The sequence below is a fragment of the Chionomys nivalis genome, chromosome 18 (genome assembly GCF_950005125.1).
Source record: "Chionomys nivalis chromosome 18, mChiNiv1.1, whole genome shotgun sequence".
In the NCBI taxonomy this organism is placed as follows: Eukaryota; Metazoa; Chordata; class Mammalia; order Rodentia; family Cricetidae; genus Chionomys; species Chionomys nivalis.
The window spans coordinates 23235678-23256675 of NC_080103.1; the positions used below are offsets into that span (position 1 = coordinate 23235678).

Below are 20998 nucleotides of genomic sequence, written 5' to 3' on the forward strand. Positions count from 1 at the left end.
CAGCAAGGCAGGAGAAAGGACAGTGGGTGCTGGCAGACAGAGAGAGTATACAGAAGGAGAAAACTGGGAGAAGGGGTTCAGAGTAGTAGCCCGAGAAGGAAGAGGACATCAGGGGCCAGCTCTCCAGCCACCACAGCAATCCACGGAGTAAGAGTAAGATTTACAGAAGTAAGAGAACCGGAAAACACAGAGGCCAAAGGGTAGACAGGGAAATAGAAGTTAAGAAAAGCTGGCAAGAAACAAGTCAAGCTAAAACCGGATGTTAATAACTAAGAATAAGACTCCATGTGTGATTCATTTGGGAGCTGGGTGGCGGGTGCCCCCCAAAAGAGTCCAAAGAGCATAACATCATACAACTACACAACTTACTCCTGCATTTCTTTTTATTATTGCCAATTTGACCCTGGGTGTCATTTTCTCAAAAAGGCAACGAAAGGATCATATACTGCACAGTGACTGGTACAGACAAAACACTCAGAGTGCCTCAGCGATAACCAGCACATTCAAGGCAGAGTTTATACAGAGAGAAACGAGCCGAGGACTGAGGCTTGTGACAGGCGAGAGTATAAACGGGTGAAGCTTAGACCTAGACCGGAAAGGACGATTGGGGTTTTGATCATGTGAAATGGAAGCGAGGATGTGGGGAAGGGACAGCATAACTAGGACACGGAAACACATGCATATCTGACCACTACAACTGTGTGAAAGGGTGGGGGTGGCTTAGGAAGAAGAGCGGTGGGAAACAGAATCAAAAGCTTAGCTACAGACGCTTCCAGTCTGCCTAGCTCTTAGGGATCACAGAGTCTGCCCATCCTCTTTAAAAAAAGACTCTCATTCCAGGGCTGGAGAGAGAGCTCTGTGATTAGGAGTGTGACTGCTGCCCCAGAGGACCTGAGCTTGGATCCCAGCACCCATATCGGCTGGCTCACAGCTGCATGTAAACTCCAGCGTCAGGAAATCTGACACCTTCGACCCCCATGGGCACCGCTACTCATGAGCTACCCATACTCAGACATGCACAGAATTTAACATACATCAATGCTGGAGAGAGAGCTCAGTGATTGAGAGCACTTGCTGCTGTTCCAGAGGACCCAGTGCCCACATGGTGGCTTACACTGTCTGCATGCCAATTCTAGGGGGCTCTGATGCTCTTTTTCTTTTCTTTCTTCCTTCCTTGCTTCCTTGCTTCCTTCCTTCCTTCCTTCCTTTCTTTCTTACTTTCTTTTTTTGCCTCTGCAGATACAATGCTCATTACAGTGCACATACAGACATGCAAGTAAAAACACTCATACACACAAAATAAAATAAATACACATTAAGAAACAAATAAATCTTATTCTTAAAAAATAAAACACCAATCTTGACAAATGGACAAGGCCATTTAACTGCTAGCAGTACGCGGGGTAGCTTTTTTCTGTTGCATTCTTATATAGATGTTGAAAATTTCTCATCCCTTGATATCTGTTCTCCTATTTATTTAAGTTATTTATTGCTAGGTACAGCGATACCCAGCAAAGATGCCATTTCCTAGGTCTCCTTGCAATCAGACATGTTGATGCTCAGGTCTACGGACTGTAAACAGAATGTCCTCTCTCCATTTCCTCTTCTCCCCGGCCTGGGACTGGGATGCAGGGTGAGCCATAGTCTCCAGGGATGAGATAATACTCTGGGAGCAGCAATATAAAACGAGTCCAGGTACCTATCAGGTTGACAGGGCAGAACCACAAGAGTACCCCAGACTTCATGTCAGAGAGAAACCTGTTTTGTATAAGCCACTTATTTCCAAAACCCTGTATTACAGCACCTGCCATACCCTAAGCCAAGAGGAGCACAGGCTTCCCATCTCTGTTCAAGTGCTTCTGCAAAACTTAAACAGAAACAAGGGGTAAAATAGACACAAACACGCATTCACCATTTTAGTTTTTGAAGATCTTAACTTTAAGACTAACCCAAGCCTTCGGTTATTAGCAATATTGCGGATCCTCAGAATCCAGTATCTTCTCTGGATATCTATCTGATGACTAATGCCCTAAAGTGAACACGACGTGTTTTGAGACAGGGGCTTGCTGTGTAGAGTAGGCTGCCTCAGCTGATGGTCACCTCACCTTTCTAGAGCTCACGCAGTGTTTGTTTTTCTGCACTTGCTTTTCTAATTGTGCACAACGTCCTTCAGGCTCATCTGCCTTGTCACAAACGACAGACTTTTATTGTTTTGGAGGATGGAATAAATTGAATATGCCACATTTCTTTTATCCAGTCACCTGTTTGCAGACACTTAATGTTGTTTCACTGTTTCGGCTACTAAGTACAGGTATCTTTTCAGCATATTGCTTTCATTACGTTGGGATACATACTCAGAAGAGGGACTGTTAGGTTCAGGGCATAAAGAGTCTCCAATATGTAGTCAGACAGCATTTAAAAATATTGGGTTTCTTTTGGTTACTTTGTGTAATAGTTTGAAAGAAAACGGCCCTCAAAGGGAGTGGCACTATTGGGAGTAGGTGTGGTCTTGTTGGAGGAAGTGTGTCACTGTGCAGGTCGGCTTTGAGGTCTCATATATGCTCAAGATACCACCCAGTGTCTTAGTTCACTTCCTGTTGCCTGCAAATATAGGACTCTCAGCTAATTCCCCAGTACCATGTCTACCTACACACCAACATGTCCCACAATGATGATAAGGGACTAAACCTCTGAAAATGTAAGCCACCCCATTAAATGCTTTCTTTATAAGAGTTTCTGTGGTCATGTTTCTTTAGCAATAAAAACTCCAACTAAGACAGAAGTTGGTACCAGGAGTGGGGTATTGCTGTGATAGGTCTGACCAGGTTTTAGTTGGGAGGAATTTAGACTTTTGTACTTCAGGTTAAGAAAGCAGTAGAATGCTTTAATCACTGCCTAATCGGCCATACTAGTAGGAACACTGAAGACAATGGTTCTGAGAATGATCTGAACTGTGGGAGGCTAGCTCAAGAGGTTTCAGAAGAGAAGAATTTCAGTATATTGCCTAGAGATCATTCTTATGATATTTTGGTGAAGAAAAGTGGTTGCTTTTTGCCCTTGTCTGAAGAGTTTGCCTGAGGCTGAAGTGAGTTGGATTAATTCTGTTGATGGTGGAAATCTTAAAAGAGTCGAGTATAGACTATTTTGTGGCTATTACTGTTCATGCTTACAAAGATTTATAAAGAAAAGGAATAAGCTAGACAAGGCAAAAGGAGCACTAGGAAGTGAAATGGAGCTAAATCCTACACTCAAGGAGATAAATGGATTAAGAAGTGGAATAAAGGGAAAGGTGCAGGATCCCCTCCAGCTAAGTTTCCCATTTGTAAGAAGGAATTAGAAAAGTTTAGAGCCGTGTGTGGTGGTGCACACCTTTAATTCCAGCACTCAGAAGGCAGAGGCTGGCAGAGCTCTGAGTCTGAGGTCAGCTTGTCCTACAGAGCAAGTTCAAGGACAGCCAAGCTTGAGCAGTGAAGTAATAATCAAGGACAGAAAGCTGGTGAAGATGTAATTGAACGAGAGGGATATGTTCCAGCAAGCAGCAGAACTTGGCAGCTCCAGCCATGTGGTTTTGGCTTTAGAGTCAAGGAGTGACTAAGGAAAACCGCTGAAGCTAGACTGTGTCCAGGGTGTCCCCGAATGGAGGCCTACAGAGGTCATTGTGTGAAGCTAAGAAGTTGAAGCCTGATTGCCTTGGGGACCCCAAGACATTAGAGATGCCAGAATCATGGGATACCTGCCAAGGAAAGCTGCTAACAGGGAGTGAAACCAGCCCAAGAGAAAGAAGTGTGTTGCAGTCAACAAAGCTGAAAGGATTTGAGATCTGAAGAGAGTTTTGACATCAGACATGGAGATACAGAGTTTGGAGTTGCCCAGCTGGTTTTCGGTCTTACTTTGGTCCAGTATTTCCTCACTATACTCTGTTACCCACGTTTTGGAACTGTAATGTATATCCTGTGCCATCATATGTTGGAGGTATGTGATCTGAGCTTTGACTTTGATTTTACAGGGGATTACAGATAAGTGATAAAATGAATCTCAGAAAAGACTTTGAGCTTTGGACTTTAAAACATTGTTGAGACTATGATAGACTTTAGGGACTTTGAAGTTGGACTGGATGCATTTTTGCATTATGCTATGTCTACAAGCCTTTGGGGGCCAGGCAGTGGAATGTGGCACTATTAGGAGGTGTGGTCTTGTTGGAGGAAATGTGTCACTGTGGAAGCAGGCTCTGAGGTCTCATATATGCTCAAGATACTGCCTGGTGTCTCAATTCACTTCCTGTTGCTGACAAGATATAGGGCTTTCAGCTGCTTCTCTAGCACCATGTCTGCCTGCACGGTGACATGTCCTACCAAGATGATAATGCACTAAACCTCTCCTGTATAAGAATTGCCATGGTCATAGTATTTCTTCACAGCAATTGAAACTTTAAGACACTTTGTGATCTCAGTGCGGAAAAAGACTCAGTGTGCAGTTTGAAAACAAAGCATAATATTAACAATGCTTGGTGGCGCACACCTTTAATCCCAATACTTGGGAGGCAGAGGCAGGCGGATCTTTGTGATTTCCAGGCCAGCTTGGTTTACATAGTGAGTTCCAGGCCAGCCAGGACTACATAGTGAGACCCTCTCTCTCAAAACAACAACAACAACACAACAACAAAACAAAACAAAAACCCAAACCAAACAATAAATATTATTTTTTTGTATTTGCTAAGCTTTCTTACCTTAAAAATCACTTAATGCAAAGAAAGGAAAGTTGGTAATATAAGTCAAAGACGTTAACAACTTGTGAAATTCACCGGGCGGTGGCACATGCCCTTAATACCAGCACTTGGGAGGTAGAGGCAGGTGGACCTCAGGAGTTCAAGGCCAGCAAGGTGTTCAGAGCCAGTTCCAGGACAGGCTCCAAAGATACACAGAAAAACCCTGTCTTGAACCCCCGCACTCCCAAAAATCCTTGTGAAATTCAATAACTCCATTTCTATATATCAATCTTAAATAATAGCAGATGTGTATTATGTTGGTTACAAAGATGCTTACTATAGTTTATAAAATTATTAATAAAAAGGATAGAAGATAATTATTTCAGAGGGGTGATGGGGAACCTCCTTTAGCCAATGGTCTTTTTTTTTCTTTCTTTTTTTTCTTTTTTTTTTGATTTTTGAGACAGAGTTTCTCTGTAGCTTTTTGGTTCCTGTCCTGGAACTAGCTCTTGTAGACCAGGCTGGCCTCGAACTTACAGAGATCCGCCTACCTCTGCCTCCCGAATGCTGGGATTAAAGGTGTGCGCCACCACCGCCCGGTTTAGCCAATGGTCTTTGAGAGGCTGGACCAGGTTGGGCGTGGCCTTGGGTACCAAAAAGCCCGTGGGACCGCCCACTTGCTCTCTTGCTCCCTGCTTGTTATACCTGGATGTTGGGTTGTTTTCATTTTTTATTGTGATCCGTGAGCTTTTCTTTAATAAAGAACCCCTATTATACCCTGTTTGGAACTAGTGTAGGATGATTTGACTTGTGTTCCCCCCCCATTTGACGCACTTTTCTTTCATCTAGAGCCCGATGTGGGACCACGTCCATGTTTACCAGGATCCCTACCACGCTCCCAAATTGCCAGCCCTTGCCAGCCCGGGCACGCTTCCTGCCTCTGCCTCTCCGGCAGGGACCCAGACTGCCCCACGTGCAGCACGCCACTGCAACCCTCTCCGTGTACAAAATTGCTTTAATTATCCTTAATAACTACTCTTAATTTGTTAAACAAAACATATTTGTCAATATCTAAGCAGACAAGAGCACGGGCTGCTTGTATTGCTCCTCCGCCACGTGGCTGCAACCACAACCCCTGCTGGCCAGTAAAGATTATTACACCTGCACCAATTCTCTAAAATTGCCTAAGGACAGGAAACAAATTGATAAATTTAAAAGTTATATAATAACTGACAATATTATTCAAAAATTTAGCAATAATTTTATTTATGCTATGGATGGTATTCTACAAGGCTTATGTGATCTTCCTTATGCATCCACTTATTTAATTTTAAAAATTAGCTTTTTTTCATATTAAATCCTTGAAAAATGGTTTAATAACAGAGCCAAAAATGAGGCACTTTAAAAAATGATAATCTTTACAGACTAATAATAAACAACAGCTAAAAAATTAATACCGTTAAAAATAACATTAATTTGACAGACAAAATTCAATCTATGTCAAAGGGTGCTAAAAATATTAAAAATAATATTAACTTGACAAAATTCAATCTACGTCAAAGGGTGCTAAAAATATTATCTTTATTTAAATTAAGATAAGTAGATTAGTGTGAGCTTACACTAATAATAATAGTGAGTAATAGAGTGAATACTTGTGAGCTATTATTCATAGACAAGTTATATTGGAATAGATTCTTGTATATTGATACAAATTCAAATTATATTTGTTATATTGAATATACTATTTCTATAATATTTATACACCTATGCAAAGTTATTTTGTCAGATTGTATTCATGAATATTTCTACCTCTGTTTAAAACATTTTTTTTTTTTGTTTGTTTGTTTTGTTTTTCGAGACAGGGTTTCTCTGTGGTTTTGGAGCCTGTCCTGGAACTAGCTCTTATAGACCAGGCTGGTCTCGAACTCACAGAGATCCGCCTGCCTCTGCCTCCCGAGTGCTGGGATTAAAGGCGTGCACCACCACTGCCCAGCTGTTTAAAACATTTTGTATATTGATACAATTTTAGGATATATTTATCATATTACATTATACCTCTGATCAAGATACTTATACCCTATTTCCATTTTGAGGTCATCGTCCTCATTTGCTGCATGGTTGTTTAAAATTATTTAATATTGTGATATGAAGTCTTAGTCTTTAAGCTATATAGGTATTAAGTATTATAGGTCAATAGTCATCCATGTTTGTCATACTTATAGTTAGACTAATCAGGTTCTTTAGATACATAAACACTGTATCCTGCATAGAAAGATAATCTTCAACCACTTCAAAGCTGTAGAATATGGCATTTAAATAACTTAAGGTTCTGTTGACGTGAGACACGATTGCTCCTGGCAGCACCAATCTATTCCTGAGAGAATGTTGAGCACTGAAGACACTCCACTTGGAGCTTGTTTTCTTCTTGACAAATCTGGCCTTTGGGCAAGGAACAGACCATGCCTTGACCACTGACAAAGTGCATGGTGTCAGGACTGGACAAGCAAGATACAAGAGAAAAGACTGCCAAACCTTGCCAAGACAGGGTAAGATGGTTTTGAAAAAATTTCCTGCCTCTGTAAATGGTCTGTCAGTTACTCTAGGCCTTAGCTAAAGTTGGTTGCTCCATTGTTGCAAATGAGAATTGGGGTGATTGCCCAGGTAGCCAGTTGTCTCTGTCATTTGTTGCACATTTTGGAAGTTGTTTGGTTGCACTTCTTGCTTACTCAAGTAATATTATCTCCCTTCTCAGGCCTTCAATGAGTTAAAGACTTAGCCAAGCCATTTCTGCTACAAGATTTAGACTCCTTAGGATAAAATAATTATTAAACTATTTAGCATATGTTTCTTGCTTAATATTGTGTATGTTGGTTGTAATTCTAATTTTTATACATGCTATCTGTTCTTATTATATATAGTTTTGTATTGGGTTTGGAACTCTCTTGTTTAGACAAAAGGGGGAGGTGATGGGGAACCTCCTTCAGCCAATGCCTTTGAGAGGGTGGACCAGGTTGAGTGTGGCCTTGGGAACCAAGAAGCCTGCAGGATCGCCCGCTCACTCTCTCACTCCCTGCTCCCTACACCTGGATGTTGGATTCCATTCCTATTCCTCATTGTGATCTGTGAGTTCCCCTCTAATAAAGAACCCCTTATTATACCCTACTTGGACCTAGTGTGGGATTATTTGATTTGTGTTCCCCCCATCTGATGTGCTCCCCTTCAGAGGGGTTTAGTTCAATCATTGGAATATAATATAAATGTAGCTATTTGAAATATTTTGTAATTTAGTATTTGACTATTGAAAGAGTAACTGAAAATATATTAGGTACAGCAAGGTCTTATTTCAGTTCAAAAAGATCAGTGGCCAGGCTTGGTGGTATAGGCCTTTAAATACCACATTTGGGAGGCAGAGGCATTGTTGTGAGTTGGAGGCCAGCCTGGTCTACATACTGAGTTCCATACCACTCAGTGTTATATGGTAACATCCTGACAATCAATCAATCAATCAATCAATCAATCAATCAATCAATCAATATCAGTGATGGGTATGGGGGGTTGTGTGTGTGTCTGTGTATGTGCACACGTAAGGACCAATGATGGTATATACCAAAATATTAACAATGGTGGTAAGCTTTGCATGGTTTATTTATGCAATATTTGCTATTTTTGCTTCCCTAAGTTTTCCAATATGAAAACATTTTTACTTTTTCCATATGGCAAAAATTAACTGAAAAGAAGGACACAATGTGCAGGCAATTAAAAGCTTGAAAACAAAGATGTTCTCTGGCAAAAAGAAACAAGAAATCCCTTTAGCTTGTTTACAGAGTCAGAGATCCAATACACAGATGTGCTCGCTAGCTTCCCGGACACTCCCTGAGTTCACATGGGTTTTTCCACAAGCTCATGTGAAGCTTGGCAGCTTCCGTAGTTACCAACACAAACACATGTAACACACATGCACACATGTGGAGACAAGGCAAACTGGGAGATCACAGGTATGTAGGGAGATTTGCTTCCCATCATTCCTCTGTTCAAATAGGCCAGAGTTAAACACTTCCTCACAACCCTGAAGTTTTAAAAGTGATTTACATGCTTTCCTAAGGAGCGGTCTGGAAAGATTCAAATAATATAATGCTTTTTCTGAAAGGTCTTCAAAAATAATTTATTAGGCAGCCCCTCGGCTTCGGTTGAGTGGACTGTTACAACAGTGCGTTGTATTTTCAAATGTTTTGCTGACTGTGGTGAGACCTAATCGCTTGCCCTAACCATTTTTAGTATCACTTATTCAAAATAAAGACCTTCATATCGCCTCTTTTTACTGATTAAACCTTCAGAGGAGAGTCTATATCCTTCTAAAATTCATTTTCAGCCATCATCTATAAACAAAGCAGTGTACGGGAATTAGAACAGGAATATAAGCAGGGTAGTATGGCTCCAAGAGGCCAAGAATATAAAAAATGCACATAGCAAAACAACCGTGTCTTTGATCAGTTGGAAGGCCCACTGTCATCTTACATGTAATAGAGTAAGCAAACAATCTAACTCCTCATATCTCCACAGCAGTGGTCTCCACCTTCCTAAGGCTGCCACCCTCATGAGGGGACCCCCCCCCCGCCACATACAATTATTTCATTGCTCCTTTGTAACTATAATTCTGCTACTGTTATGGATCAACACCTGATATGTAGGATATCTGGAATGCGATCTCTGTGGTGGTCAAGGCCCACAGGGTGAGAATTGCTGTTCTACAGCTATGGACAATGCCCCTCCTCCCAAACCAAAGGGCATTTCCTCAACTTCCTACTTCTGCCAATGGCGCAAGGCATTGGCCACTGCATCACCAACTACCAGTGAGTGACATGAAAAGCCTGCGTTCAGGTCCTCACCAGACCCAGGTTGCTCTCACAGTCTCTCATTGGTCTCCCTGTCTCTAATCTATCTATTGCCACTTGAATCCAAACAGGAGCAGGCTGCCGGCCAGCTTAAATTCCACTTTAATCACATTACAGGGCAGTTCAAGAATCCTGGATTGAATCCTATCCTTTGAGCAGGGAAATCAGACCCTATAATGTTATTCAGAGCCCCTTTCTAATATTATCTTGTGCTTCTGCTCCGATGAGCTCTCTGCCGTTCAGCTGCTGTAGCACCAGCTCTATTAATGGCTTGCTCAAGCTGTCCTCCCACCTCACTTTCTCCTCGGTGCAAACGCGCCCTCTCGGCACGTTCAGCTGAAATACTAAAGCAGCTTGCAGCAAACATTGCAGCCGGGAATACAAGCCTTTTTCTTCTCGAAACTCACATGGCCTCTGAGCCACCGATGAAGCAGTAAGCCATATGTCTCCTACTGTCCAGCCAGCAAACAGCTATGATCTAATTTCATTAATTGGAGGTAATTCCCTTGTGGACCCTTGTATTTGCTTTGCTTCTCACATCCCTAGACAGAGAGCTAGGAATCTGCTACGTGCTCAAGTGATATTTGGTGAGCCATTAGATGAATTGCTTGCACGTTTAGCTTTCGAACAAAGCCAAGTTGTGTGTGTGTGTGTGTGTCTATGTGCGCGCGCGCTATGTAACCTTCTGTGCATCCACTAAAACTCTTCTCCAGGGCTGGCTCAGAGGTTAAGAGTTTTGACTGCTATTCCAGAGGTCCTGAGTTCAGTTCCCAGCAACCACATGGTGACTCACACCCATCTGTAGTGAGATCTGGTGCCCTCTTCTGGCAGGCATGCATGCAGTAGAACACAGTATACAAAATAAATAAATCTTTAAAAAAGAAAAAGACTCTTCTTCTCCAACACTACAGATACGATTTTTGTATGGGGTCTCTAAGACCATGCTTAGGGCTTGGGGATTCCTTAGGGTGCAGTGGACTCAGCACACGGCCGTACTCACTGCTGCAGACACTGCAGTGCCTGGGTGCACAGCAGAATCAGGCCACAGCTTCTCTCACACTGGACTCTGGCGATATGCTGTCTAACAGGGACACTCGTGAGGTGTAATGAGGTCTGGCGGCTTAGGTGACTGTCCTCTGTTTAGTCGGACTAAAACTCTAGGCTCTCAGAAGGCTTTTAGCATGAACCACACGGTTTGTACAAACAGACTAAGTGCAGTAAGCCATGCTCATCATCCAGGCAAGAAGATCACGCCACTAATCAAAGATAATCTTGTCGGCAGGCCTTTCAAGGTAGCGGTCTTGAGCCGGCTTTAATTCTTCTGCACAGGAGTCATTTCATATTGCTAGGGGAGAAATGTTAGTGCCAATCATTTCTGATTCACACAGGTCCCTAGAATGATTTTTTTTTTAATTAAAATCTAGCATTTGGAGCTGTATGGTCTAGGGGTGGCACATAAGTTTGATAGTTCAGGCTTCCTATTTCGCCCTGTAGAGGAAGGTATCTTTTTCTCTTAATTGATGAGTGTGTGTGTGTGTGCACCTGTCTGTCTGTGTGCATGCTCAAGCTTATGTGTGCATGTGTGTTTTAAGGCTGTCTCATGAAGTCCAGGCTTGCCTCCTTCTGCTTCTACCTTGAGTTCTGGGACTGAGGGCAGCACCACTATAGCTAGCTCATGGAATCATTCCTAAGCCAATGCTTTGGTACTTAGGATAAAGGAACTGGTGAACATCTAAGTAAACACAACTTCTTCATCACTGAATGCCAAAGGACCACAGCGTTTCAGGGACACTGTCCTATGCAATCCTCAAGACAACCCCCAAATCACTGACTATCTCAGTTTTCCAGTTTTTACCTGCGAACACCTAAGTAAGCCTATAAAGTTTTCTCTTGACAAAGCCAGATTTTAGCTGGAGGAAGAGTCTGTTTAACACCAGGCTTCTTGGCTTCTCTCCCCATCCCCCAGCTGAGGATAAATCCAGTTATAATCCTTGCATCTTAAATTATTAGGAAGTTGCCTTCAGGAACTCTTCAACAGCACACAGCTTATCACGTTGTCTGGCATCATAATGTTTGAAGTCTAGACCTGGACCAGCATCTTGGCATTCCCTGATCAGACCGGGGTGGGGGTGAGGGTGGGTGTGGGGGTGTGTGTGTGTGTGTCTTGGAAGGTATGCTTCTCAAGACTCAATTCATTTCCTTAGAAAATAAGACCGTCCACTTCATTGCCCCGCTTAGGGTAGTAAATAAGAAAACATGTTTAAAAGACCCAGTGGACTTGTTTACTGAGAAAATGGGGGGAAAGGCCCGCTTTTGATGACTAACAGGCTTGTGAGAAGAAGCACGCCAAAGCCAAAGCGACACTCCAGGCAGAGGAGGTAGAGCAGAAAGAAGGGTGAAGAGCCGGGTTCTGGCCACCAGATGTCAGCACTGGGCCAGAAGCCCAAGCCCAGTAGCTCCAGGCTGGGGGAAGGGGATAAGAACCCTGAAGGAAAACTTTGAGGCCTCAGGGTAAGGCTGTCACTTGACCCCCACGTGATGTTCAGGATTGGCTTAGGCTTTTCCACCCCCCCCCCCCCACGTGTGTGTGTGTGTGTGTGTGTGTATACACACACATATGTTTTTTGCACAGTTCATTGTTCTCTGACACGAGTGTTAAAATGGTTGTGATATAATCATTTAGCTGAATGCCCACAGATTTGTCATTACAGTTTAATATTAAAAATTAACCTCGGTGGACTTTTATTTTGTAATTTTGAGGATCAGTAGTGCCTCACACATCTGTTCATTAAGCAATCTGGCGTTTTCTGGCTTCCATAGGTTTCATTAGTGCCACAGAGGGCAATTTTCTGGCTTCCATCCCACAACCCATTGACATTATTTCCTTTACATAATTAATGGGATGGCAGATGAAAAGAATATTTTTAGTGTAAAAATTAAGTATATATAGACGGAATATGCATTGGCGATTAGCCCTTCTCCCTGGCTTTGAGAACTTAAAAATTCATTCCAAAACTTCTTCTATTTTTCTGTCTTCTTGTAGAAAAAAAAAAAAACCTAAGGATAAACCTGTGAACTGCCTTTAATTTACTCAAGGAATCCTGCCACACATGGCCGCATTCTGTCATCGCTGAAGGATTCTCCCACAGTGCCTAAGGGCTCATTTCAAAATGCGGACAGGGTCTGTCTGGGCTCTCTTAATTCTTTGTTTTTCGAGACAGGGTTTCTTTGTAGCTTTGGAGTCTGTCCTGGAACTAGCTCTTGTAGACCAGGCTGGCCTCGAACTTACAGAGATCTGCCTGCCTCTTCCTCCTGAGTGCTGGGCCAAAAAGTTTGCACGACTACTGCCCAACTGGGCTCTCATATTTCTAAGTCCTCCACTTTGAAACGCACCCGCGGCACTAGAAGATGGGTAATTGAGAATATCAGCTCATCAGATGGACACAGAGCTCTTAGGCAAGCCAAAGACTACAGCCTTGTCTGCCAGGAACACTTGAGTCAAGTCAAGCCCGACCAGGCGTATCCCAAGCCCTCTCCTGGCCTGACTGCCCTAAGTCACAGTAGAGTCACAGGAATTAATGTCAACCACAGACAGTTCCGAGTGGGCGCTCTTGCAACTGGAACCGTTTGGGTCATTTTTTTGCTTCTCAAAGCTTTAAGTTCTAGCTTGTATTGTGCAAATATGGGAATGTCTTTAGAGAAACCAGAAGCATCCTCTCTCCCCCTGTGCCTCCATCGCTCCCATTCCTGGAGAACTGGGAGGAAAACAGACATCAGGGGCCACCTGGAGTCAGGAGAGCCTGAGTCAAGGCCAACCAGACCAACCCACTGAGAAGCACTCAATGCCCCCACTGAGCTCAGGTTCGTCCCCGGAGGACGATGAGCTCACTGGGCTGGCAGCTCGGCAGAGCAAAGGGGCCAAGCAAGCAAAGGGATGGATGCTGGCCGTGCAACAAGCCCGTGCCGGCGGGCGAGCGTGCGAGCGCGGGAGAGCAGCTCGAGAGACCCGTTACCTGGAGGACTCGGCGGTGAAGCTGCCGCCGTCCAGCAGCCGCATCTTGCAGAAGAGGACCCCGTTGACGAAGGGCACCGAGGAGAGCTCCTCCAGCTCGAAGTCCACCTTAAACTTAAACTTCTTCTTCTTCATCATCTTGAGGGCCAGGCGCCGGCGAGCGGGCTGAGCAGACGGGCGCCGCCGCCTCAGCTCGGCCGAGCCTCGGATCCGCCCAACTCCATGGCCGGGGCCGCGAGCAGCGCGTGGGGGCGCGGCCGGGGGGCGCCGCGAGCCGGCGGGAGCCGGGGCCGCCTGTGGCGGCGGCAGCCCGGACCGGAACGCACCGGCGGCTGCAGCGCTGGCCCCGGCCGCCCACCAGGAGCGCTCGCCTTGCAGCTCGCCCGGGGAGTGGTCGCCCGCTCGCTGCCGCCGCCGCCGCCCGTCTGCGAGTAGGGAGAGGCGCCCGCAGGAAGAACGGTCGCCGCCGCCGCCTCCGGGCCCGAGGCGCCCCCTAGCGGCCGCGGCCTGCAGCGCACTCGGCGCGGAAGCGGGAGGGCGGCCGGCGGAGGGCGGAGAAACTCCAGGCGGGCGCACGCCAGGCGGGGGAAGCTGGGGAAGCTAACACGCGACGGCAGTAAGCTCGTCACGCCTCCCGCGGGTTAAAAAAAGACAAACCCAGCCAAAAAAGCTTCCTTCTGCAGCTTCCTCTGCGCCTTTCCTTTCTGGGTTTGCACAGCCCCCCCCCCCCCCCCCGTGATTTCATGACCTCTGAGTTGGCAGAGAGAGACAAATAGAATCACAAACCTTACATTTTTCTTTAGGGACTCTAAATTCGCTAGTCCTGAAACATTAGAGGAAGATTAAGTAGGGAAAAAGGAGAAGATTAAAATGTGGTGTGGGCGCATCAAGTGCCCAAAGACGGGGCTGTGTCCTGTGTTTCCTCTCATTGATACCTTGTTTATTTAATTCTTGTCACCCAGGAAAAGGACTAGAGGAGTTAAAATATTTCCCCCTTTAAAAATCTGTCCATTCTGTGACCTATTAACACATGAAGTCAGATTCTGAAGGCATGCGTAAAAGAAATTCTCCGTAAATGAATCACACACACACACACACACACACACACACACACACACACACAGAGAGAGAGAGAGAGAGAGAGAGAGAGAGAGAGAGAGAGAGAGAGAGAGAGAGAGAGAGAGAACATACAGTATTTATTGTTAGCCTAGCTACATAATGTTTTCAGGGGGATTGTTTGTTGCTATTTATTGTGGTTCACTTGTTTTGTTTTTCAGTCAGAGAGAGTCTCTAGCCCAAGCTGACTTCAAACTCCCAATGTAGCCAAGGATGGTGTTGAACTTGTGATCCCCGTGTTAGGATGATAGGAATGTGCCACCATGCCAGGTTTATGCAGTTCTAGGGATGGAACCCAGGGCTTTCGTGCATGTTAGCAAGCAACCTCAGAACCTCCAGCCTGGTCCTTTCAGTCGTTGAAAAGACATAATCGAAAAGATTCTTCTTCTTAGATCACTCATTTAGTTATTTTTTTAAATTCAATTTATGTATCTGGGTGTCTTACCTGTGTGTGTGCCTGTGTACCATGTGTGTGCCAGGTACCAGGAGAGGCCAGGAAAGGGTGTCAGATACTCTTAAACTGGAGTCTTAAGCTGGAAATTGAATCAGCGTCCTTTGGAACTGCTGTGCCATCTCTGCAAGCCCACACATGTGTTTAGTCATATAAATATTCTAACTGCCTAAACCGCTAGTCGCTATCTAGACTCCAGGATCAAAACCCCGAAACTGCCCTTAAGAATTTTGGAGTCCTGAGCTGGTCATGATAGATCAATGGGTAAAGGAACTTGCAGGCAATCCTATGACTCTTCTGGTGGAAAGAAACAACTACTTTATCCCACAGTCTGGCTTCTGACCTCCACATGTTCTCTGTGAGGCATGCACAGCCACAATAAATGTTTTAAAAACTTTTAAAGGCAAAACTTGGATGCAGTGCATTGTTAGTGGGCGAAGCACCTTCGACCTGGAGAACCCATGTAAAAGTGCAAAGAGAACCAGCCTAGCAGAGTTGTCCGGTGAGTCCCAAGTGCCACCATGACATGTATGCTTCTATGTGCACACCTCTCTCTCTCTCTCTCTCTCTTACACACACACACACACACACACACAAACAATAATACATATCAATTTTTAAAAGACAAAAACCCAAGACAGAGGAAAATATAGAACTAAATTCAAATGAAATAGAATTTAGAGGAGAAAGTGATGAATTGAAAGAAACCAACTTTATGAACTTTAGAGCAGCTAGGATTTGGGAGAAAGCAGAAGACATTCCAGGCGAAGAAACAAAGATTCAGACAGGGCGTAACATTTGGGTGCGGGACTTCGGTAGTGAAAGCTTGCTGCCCCGTGGGACTGAAAGACGGGAAGGCGTGCATTGTGATGCTGGTAACTCGCAGGAATAAAGGGACTGAGCATCGCGAGCCGGAGAGCAGGCTGGGGATAGAGGACATAATGAGTATCTGTGCAGTTTGCAGGGAGCGAGGTTGAGCCTCAGTGCCTGTGAAAGGTTAAGGTTGAAAATATGCATTTGGGAATTGTGGTATTCGCCAATGGCAGAAGCCCAGAAGGCGGGCAAGAAGGAGTTGCTCTGGAGAATATTTAATGGGCAGATGGAGGAGGAGGTGACTGTGAAGGCTTCCAAGAACAAGCAGCCTGAGGAAGAGATTGAAAGAGCTGGCCTGAGAGCCAAGAGCTTGAACCTTGTAACATTAGCTATTAAGATCTCCTGGGGTATTGGGTGAGAGACGGGAGGCTTCCTGGCAAGCTCCAGGTTCAGCTAGAGACCCTTTCTCATTGGTGAATGATGTGGGCCTCTGGCCTACACACACACGCACACACACGCACACACACGCACACACAGAGGGAGGGAGAGAGACAGAGGCTTGCACATGTGTGCTCTGCAATCCTGGAGAATTTGGGTTGAAAAGCAGTCACAAGGCTGAAGAGCTAATAGGTCATTGTTACCTTAGTGAGAGACTTTTCCATAAAAGATGTTGGCAAAGTGATATTAGCATGGTTTCGCAAGTGAGTAGATGGTAGTTAATACGAAGGATGACTAAAAGGGCCTCTTTTTTCCTTTTCTTTACTAATTTTTGTCATTGAGTGAGAGGCGGTATATGTCCAAAGAGGGTTCAAACCATCCAGTAATATCCAGGAACTTTCTGGCACTTACTGAGTTCCTATCATATGTCAAGTGCTTTATAGATCTGAGGTGAGCCCCAGAGGCTGGCTACATCCTATGGAGGGCGTAGGATAGCAAGCAGAGGGGTGTAGTGCAGTGTAACATCTGTCTGTAAGTGACGGAGAGGGAGATTGCTGGCATAGACCATAACACCATGCAGCCATGTTCAGTGCTTTCTGGGGTTAGTACTGCTGGAGCTGAGGCCCGAGGATGAGGGTGGGGGTGGGGAGCCGTTTCTAGCTTATTCTCCTGAGTGGAGCCTCAGAGGAAGAGGTCCTGTGTTGCAGAGGGAACTGAAATTAGTTCTGTCTGTCTGCAGTTTAGAGTCCTGCTTGGAATTAGGTGTAATGGAGAGTCGTTGGTGTTTTAAACCGGAGGAGAGATGTATTCAGATTTGCACTTTATAAAGATCTCCAGCAGTAGTAACACTGGGAAACAGCGGACAGTTTGACTATGGGACACCTGGTATGAGTCAGGAGGAAGGCAGGAAATGGCCCTGAACCCCAGAGTTCCGTACAGAGAGACGGGGGAGAGGTGGGGAGAAATAACCCTGATGTCGCTCACCTTCTCACTTAGGATCTGCAGGTGCTTCCCATGATCACAAGTCAGCCCAAGCCAGCGAGCAAAGGAGGAGGAAAAAGGCAGTTTGGAGGAGATAGCCATTGTGCGGCATGCAGGGGTGGGAACAGATCCAAGTAAGAGGCCCGAAAGCTGTAAGCACACAGGCAGTCCAGCCAGCATCCTCTGCTGGAATCCAAAACAATGCCAAATATTTTGAGAAAGAAAAGTCTTTCTTTCAGCATTTTGGTCCTTCTGAAGTCCTTGGAAGGGATTGAGGATGGGAAATCTGCAGGATATTAAATTCCAAATTCACCTGCTTGGTCTCCTCCATCTTCTGTCCTAGAAAAGTGTGCATTTCCCAGTCTCCTTGTAGGCAGATATAGCTATGTGCCTTCTTCTAGCCTAGTGATTTTCCGCCTTCCTAATGCTGCGACGCTTTAATACGGTTCCTCATGTTGTGGTGGCCCCCAATCACAAATTATTTTCGCTTCTACTTCATAGCTATAATTTTGCTACTCTTATGAATCATAATGTAAATATTTTTGGAGATAGAGATCTGCCAGAGGGGTCATGACCCACAGGCTGAGAACCACTGTTCTGGCCAATACTGTCTGAGAAGCAACTCGCCACTTCCAAGAGGAGATGAAGCAAGACTTCGAGCAGCTTTCTAGACCATCTTTCCCTTGCCTCACCAATTATAGAGGAGTATGGGGAAGACTTGGCTTCAGATGGGATAACCATGAGATCAAAAGAGCTCTGGTCTCTGTAGAACAAAGAGAGCAACTGCCCACATCTACAGCCAACATGTTGGAATGAGGAAGAAACTCGTATCAGTCCAGGGAGATTTGGAGACTGTGTGTTCTAACAGCACCAGGCAGGTTGATTCTGACTAGAATGCAGACATGGAGCTGATGAGAGGATACTGCTACTAACTCTCCCATCACGAGGCCCTTAAGAGGCATCATAGTCATGTCGTCATAACTTGCTTGCAAACGGCCACAAATGCCAGGAGATAGCCTGTGTTTACTCACACCGGTCTTTATCTTAAGTACATCTCTTTAGCAGACATTATTTGAACCTATAGTCTGATTTCCAAGAGAACATCAGAGGTGTAATTTTTTTTAAATATTTATTTATTTATTATGTATACAATATTCTTTCTACGTGTATGCCTGAAGTCCAGAAGAGGGCACCAGACCTCATTACAGATGGTTGTGAGCCACCATGTGGTTGCTGGGAATTGAACTCAGGACCTTTGGAAGAGCAGGCAATGCTCTTAACCTCTGAGCCATCTCTCCAGCCCCAGAGGTGTAATTTTTAAAAAACTTTTCTGACCTCTTCGAAGAGTATGGTAGAAGGCAAGGTAACACACCTAAGTTTCTCAGTGCCCATCGTGCAAGTTCCGCGAAGTTGAATCTTTGGTGTAAAGTTTGGCATATCTGATATCACTAGGTAGTCACTAAGTATTTCTTGGAATGACTTGGATTAAGCTGTTTTCCACCTCAGGCAAACATGACAGAGCTACAGGGCGTGTTCCAGGACGATTTGTTGCCAAAGGTTTGACGTTCTTATAGTGTGCTCTACTGTGCGAAGGGCGTGGCGGCCGCTGAGATAGGAAGGTGGAGGTGGTGTGTTGGTCACACTTTCTGTCCCTGTGACGATACCCAAGGAGAACAATTTTAAAAGAAGGAAAGATTTTGTTTTAGTTCATGGCTTTGGAGGCACAGCTGGACCTGCTGCTTTGGGACTGCGGTCAGGCAGAACCTCCTGGTAGAGCTTGTGGTGGAGGCTGCTCACCTTCCTGTAGCCAGGAAGCAGGATGAAAGAAACCCGAAGGGAGCAGGGCCAAAATTTGCCTCAAAGTTACCCCCCTTCTAATGACTCATTTCCTCCTCTCAACTCCTAGTTTCCCCCGCCTCCTAAAATAGAGCCATCAACTGGGGATCAAGTCTGCACCAGCACCAGCCCTGGGAGAACATTTCCCGTTCGAAGCAGACAGGTAGAAGTAGCAAGAGCCCAAGCCATTGTGCGAGGTACAGCTAGGCCAGCTGGAAATGCATCGCCACAGCCACAGCAGAGTCAGGACGACAAGAAGGTGAGAGGAAGAGAGGTGTGCTCTCTTCCCTTGAGAATGTTTCCTGAAAGATGCATGATCCATTTTTATTTAAATCCCCTTAACATTTGAAAGAAATTGTGGCACCAATTCCAGGCTCTATAGAAACCTCCCACAGGTCACCTTCCTTTACTTCTGGCATCTGCTGGTCACAGTGGGCTGTCAAGGGAAACTTTAGAAGTTACATGACAAAGATGACAGAGCCCGGGTCCCTAGGTGGCTGTGTAGCAGAAGTTAACCTCACCTTTGCACCCCTGGCCAGCGATGCTTACATTGGAGTGTTGTGTGAACACGAAACATTTTTTTTTTTTTTTACTGTGAACGTTTGAGGTATTCTCGCCACAAACAACTAGCAATGTCTTAATACAAAAACTGCCACAGAAAGCAGTGTAAAATGATAAATGTCTCCAGCTACTCAGGCAGGAACAAGGAAATGCTGGAGACCGAAAAACAGAAAATCCTTGACAAGTGTATTGGTCCATTGTTTTTGTTACTAAAAGAATAATAGCACAGATAGGCTAAGGAAAGTGAAGAGGTTCATTTAGGCTTACAGTTCTGGTCCAAGGTCAAATGCTGACATAGAGCATCCATTGCATGACGAGAACCGAGGAACTTGAAAGAGACTCGGCCAAACTGGCTTTTATAGCAGACTCACTCTAGATCACCCATTAACCCATCAATCCATTAATTACTTGATTGAATAAATCCACTCACGAGAGGAGTGCTCTAATCACCTCTTGAAGGCCCCACTTCTTAATATTTCATAACAAGACTTAGATTTCAATACACAGTTCAAACCATAGCACAAGGCATTTGATCAAAGCTGCCTGCAATAATCTGAAAGGAAAGTGTGATACCTACAGATCCCTTCGTAAAAATATTGGAAAATGAGAATGCTGTCGGATATGGCCGCTGGCTGCATTCAACAAGATACTGCAAACACAAGATGCACTCATGCAATAATTAGCAGGTTTCTAGGCATGGATGGAAAGGAAACAAAGTATTGGAAACTCGAAGCCTCGAGGGTTGGAAAAACTGGCCACTCTATTCTTCAAAGAATAGAAAATAAGACTGAAAAAGCTTTTGAGCAATGAGAGCCCATTAAGACTCAGCCATGCAGTAAAGATTAGATTAGGATGTGGCTCCATTTCAGAGTCTAATGGTCTCCAAGGAGCCACCTTAAACTGAAAGGAAAAGTCTTAGGATCGAAGAAGCAAAGAAATAAATCAAGACTGAGAATTATCTGTAGACACTTTAATGTTATTGGTTCATGGAACTGACTGGAAGCAAACTGATAAGAAGTCTCAGGTTTGTTCGTTTGTTTTTTGTTTTGCTTTTTGAGACAGGGTTTCTCTGTGTAGTCCTGGATGTGCTGAAACTTGCTTTGTAGCCCAGGCTGGCCTCGAAATCACAGGGATCCGCCTGCCTCTGCCTCCTGAATGCTGGGATTAAAGGCATGTGTCACTGCTGTCCATCC

At 44.7% G+C, this 20998-nt stretch overlaps 1 protein-coding gene across 1 annotated transcript in view; it reads right to left on the reverse strand.

Moving 5' to 3' along the window:
• The window catches only part of Eeig2 (EEIG family member 2), a 59461-nt gene extending 45714 nt beyond the window's left edge, over positions 1-13747 (reverse strand). Inside the window, exon 1 of the mRNA XM_057793185.1 lies at positions 13611-13747. Within this exon, the coding sequence (XP_057649168.1) occupies positions 13611-13747 (137 nt within the window). The remainder of the gene's footprint in view (positions 1-13610) is intronic.
• Positions 13748-20998: the final 7251 nt, after the last annotated feature.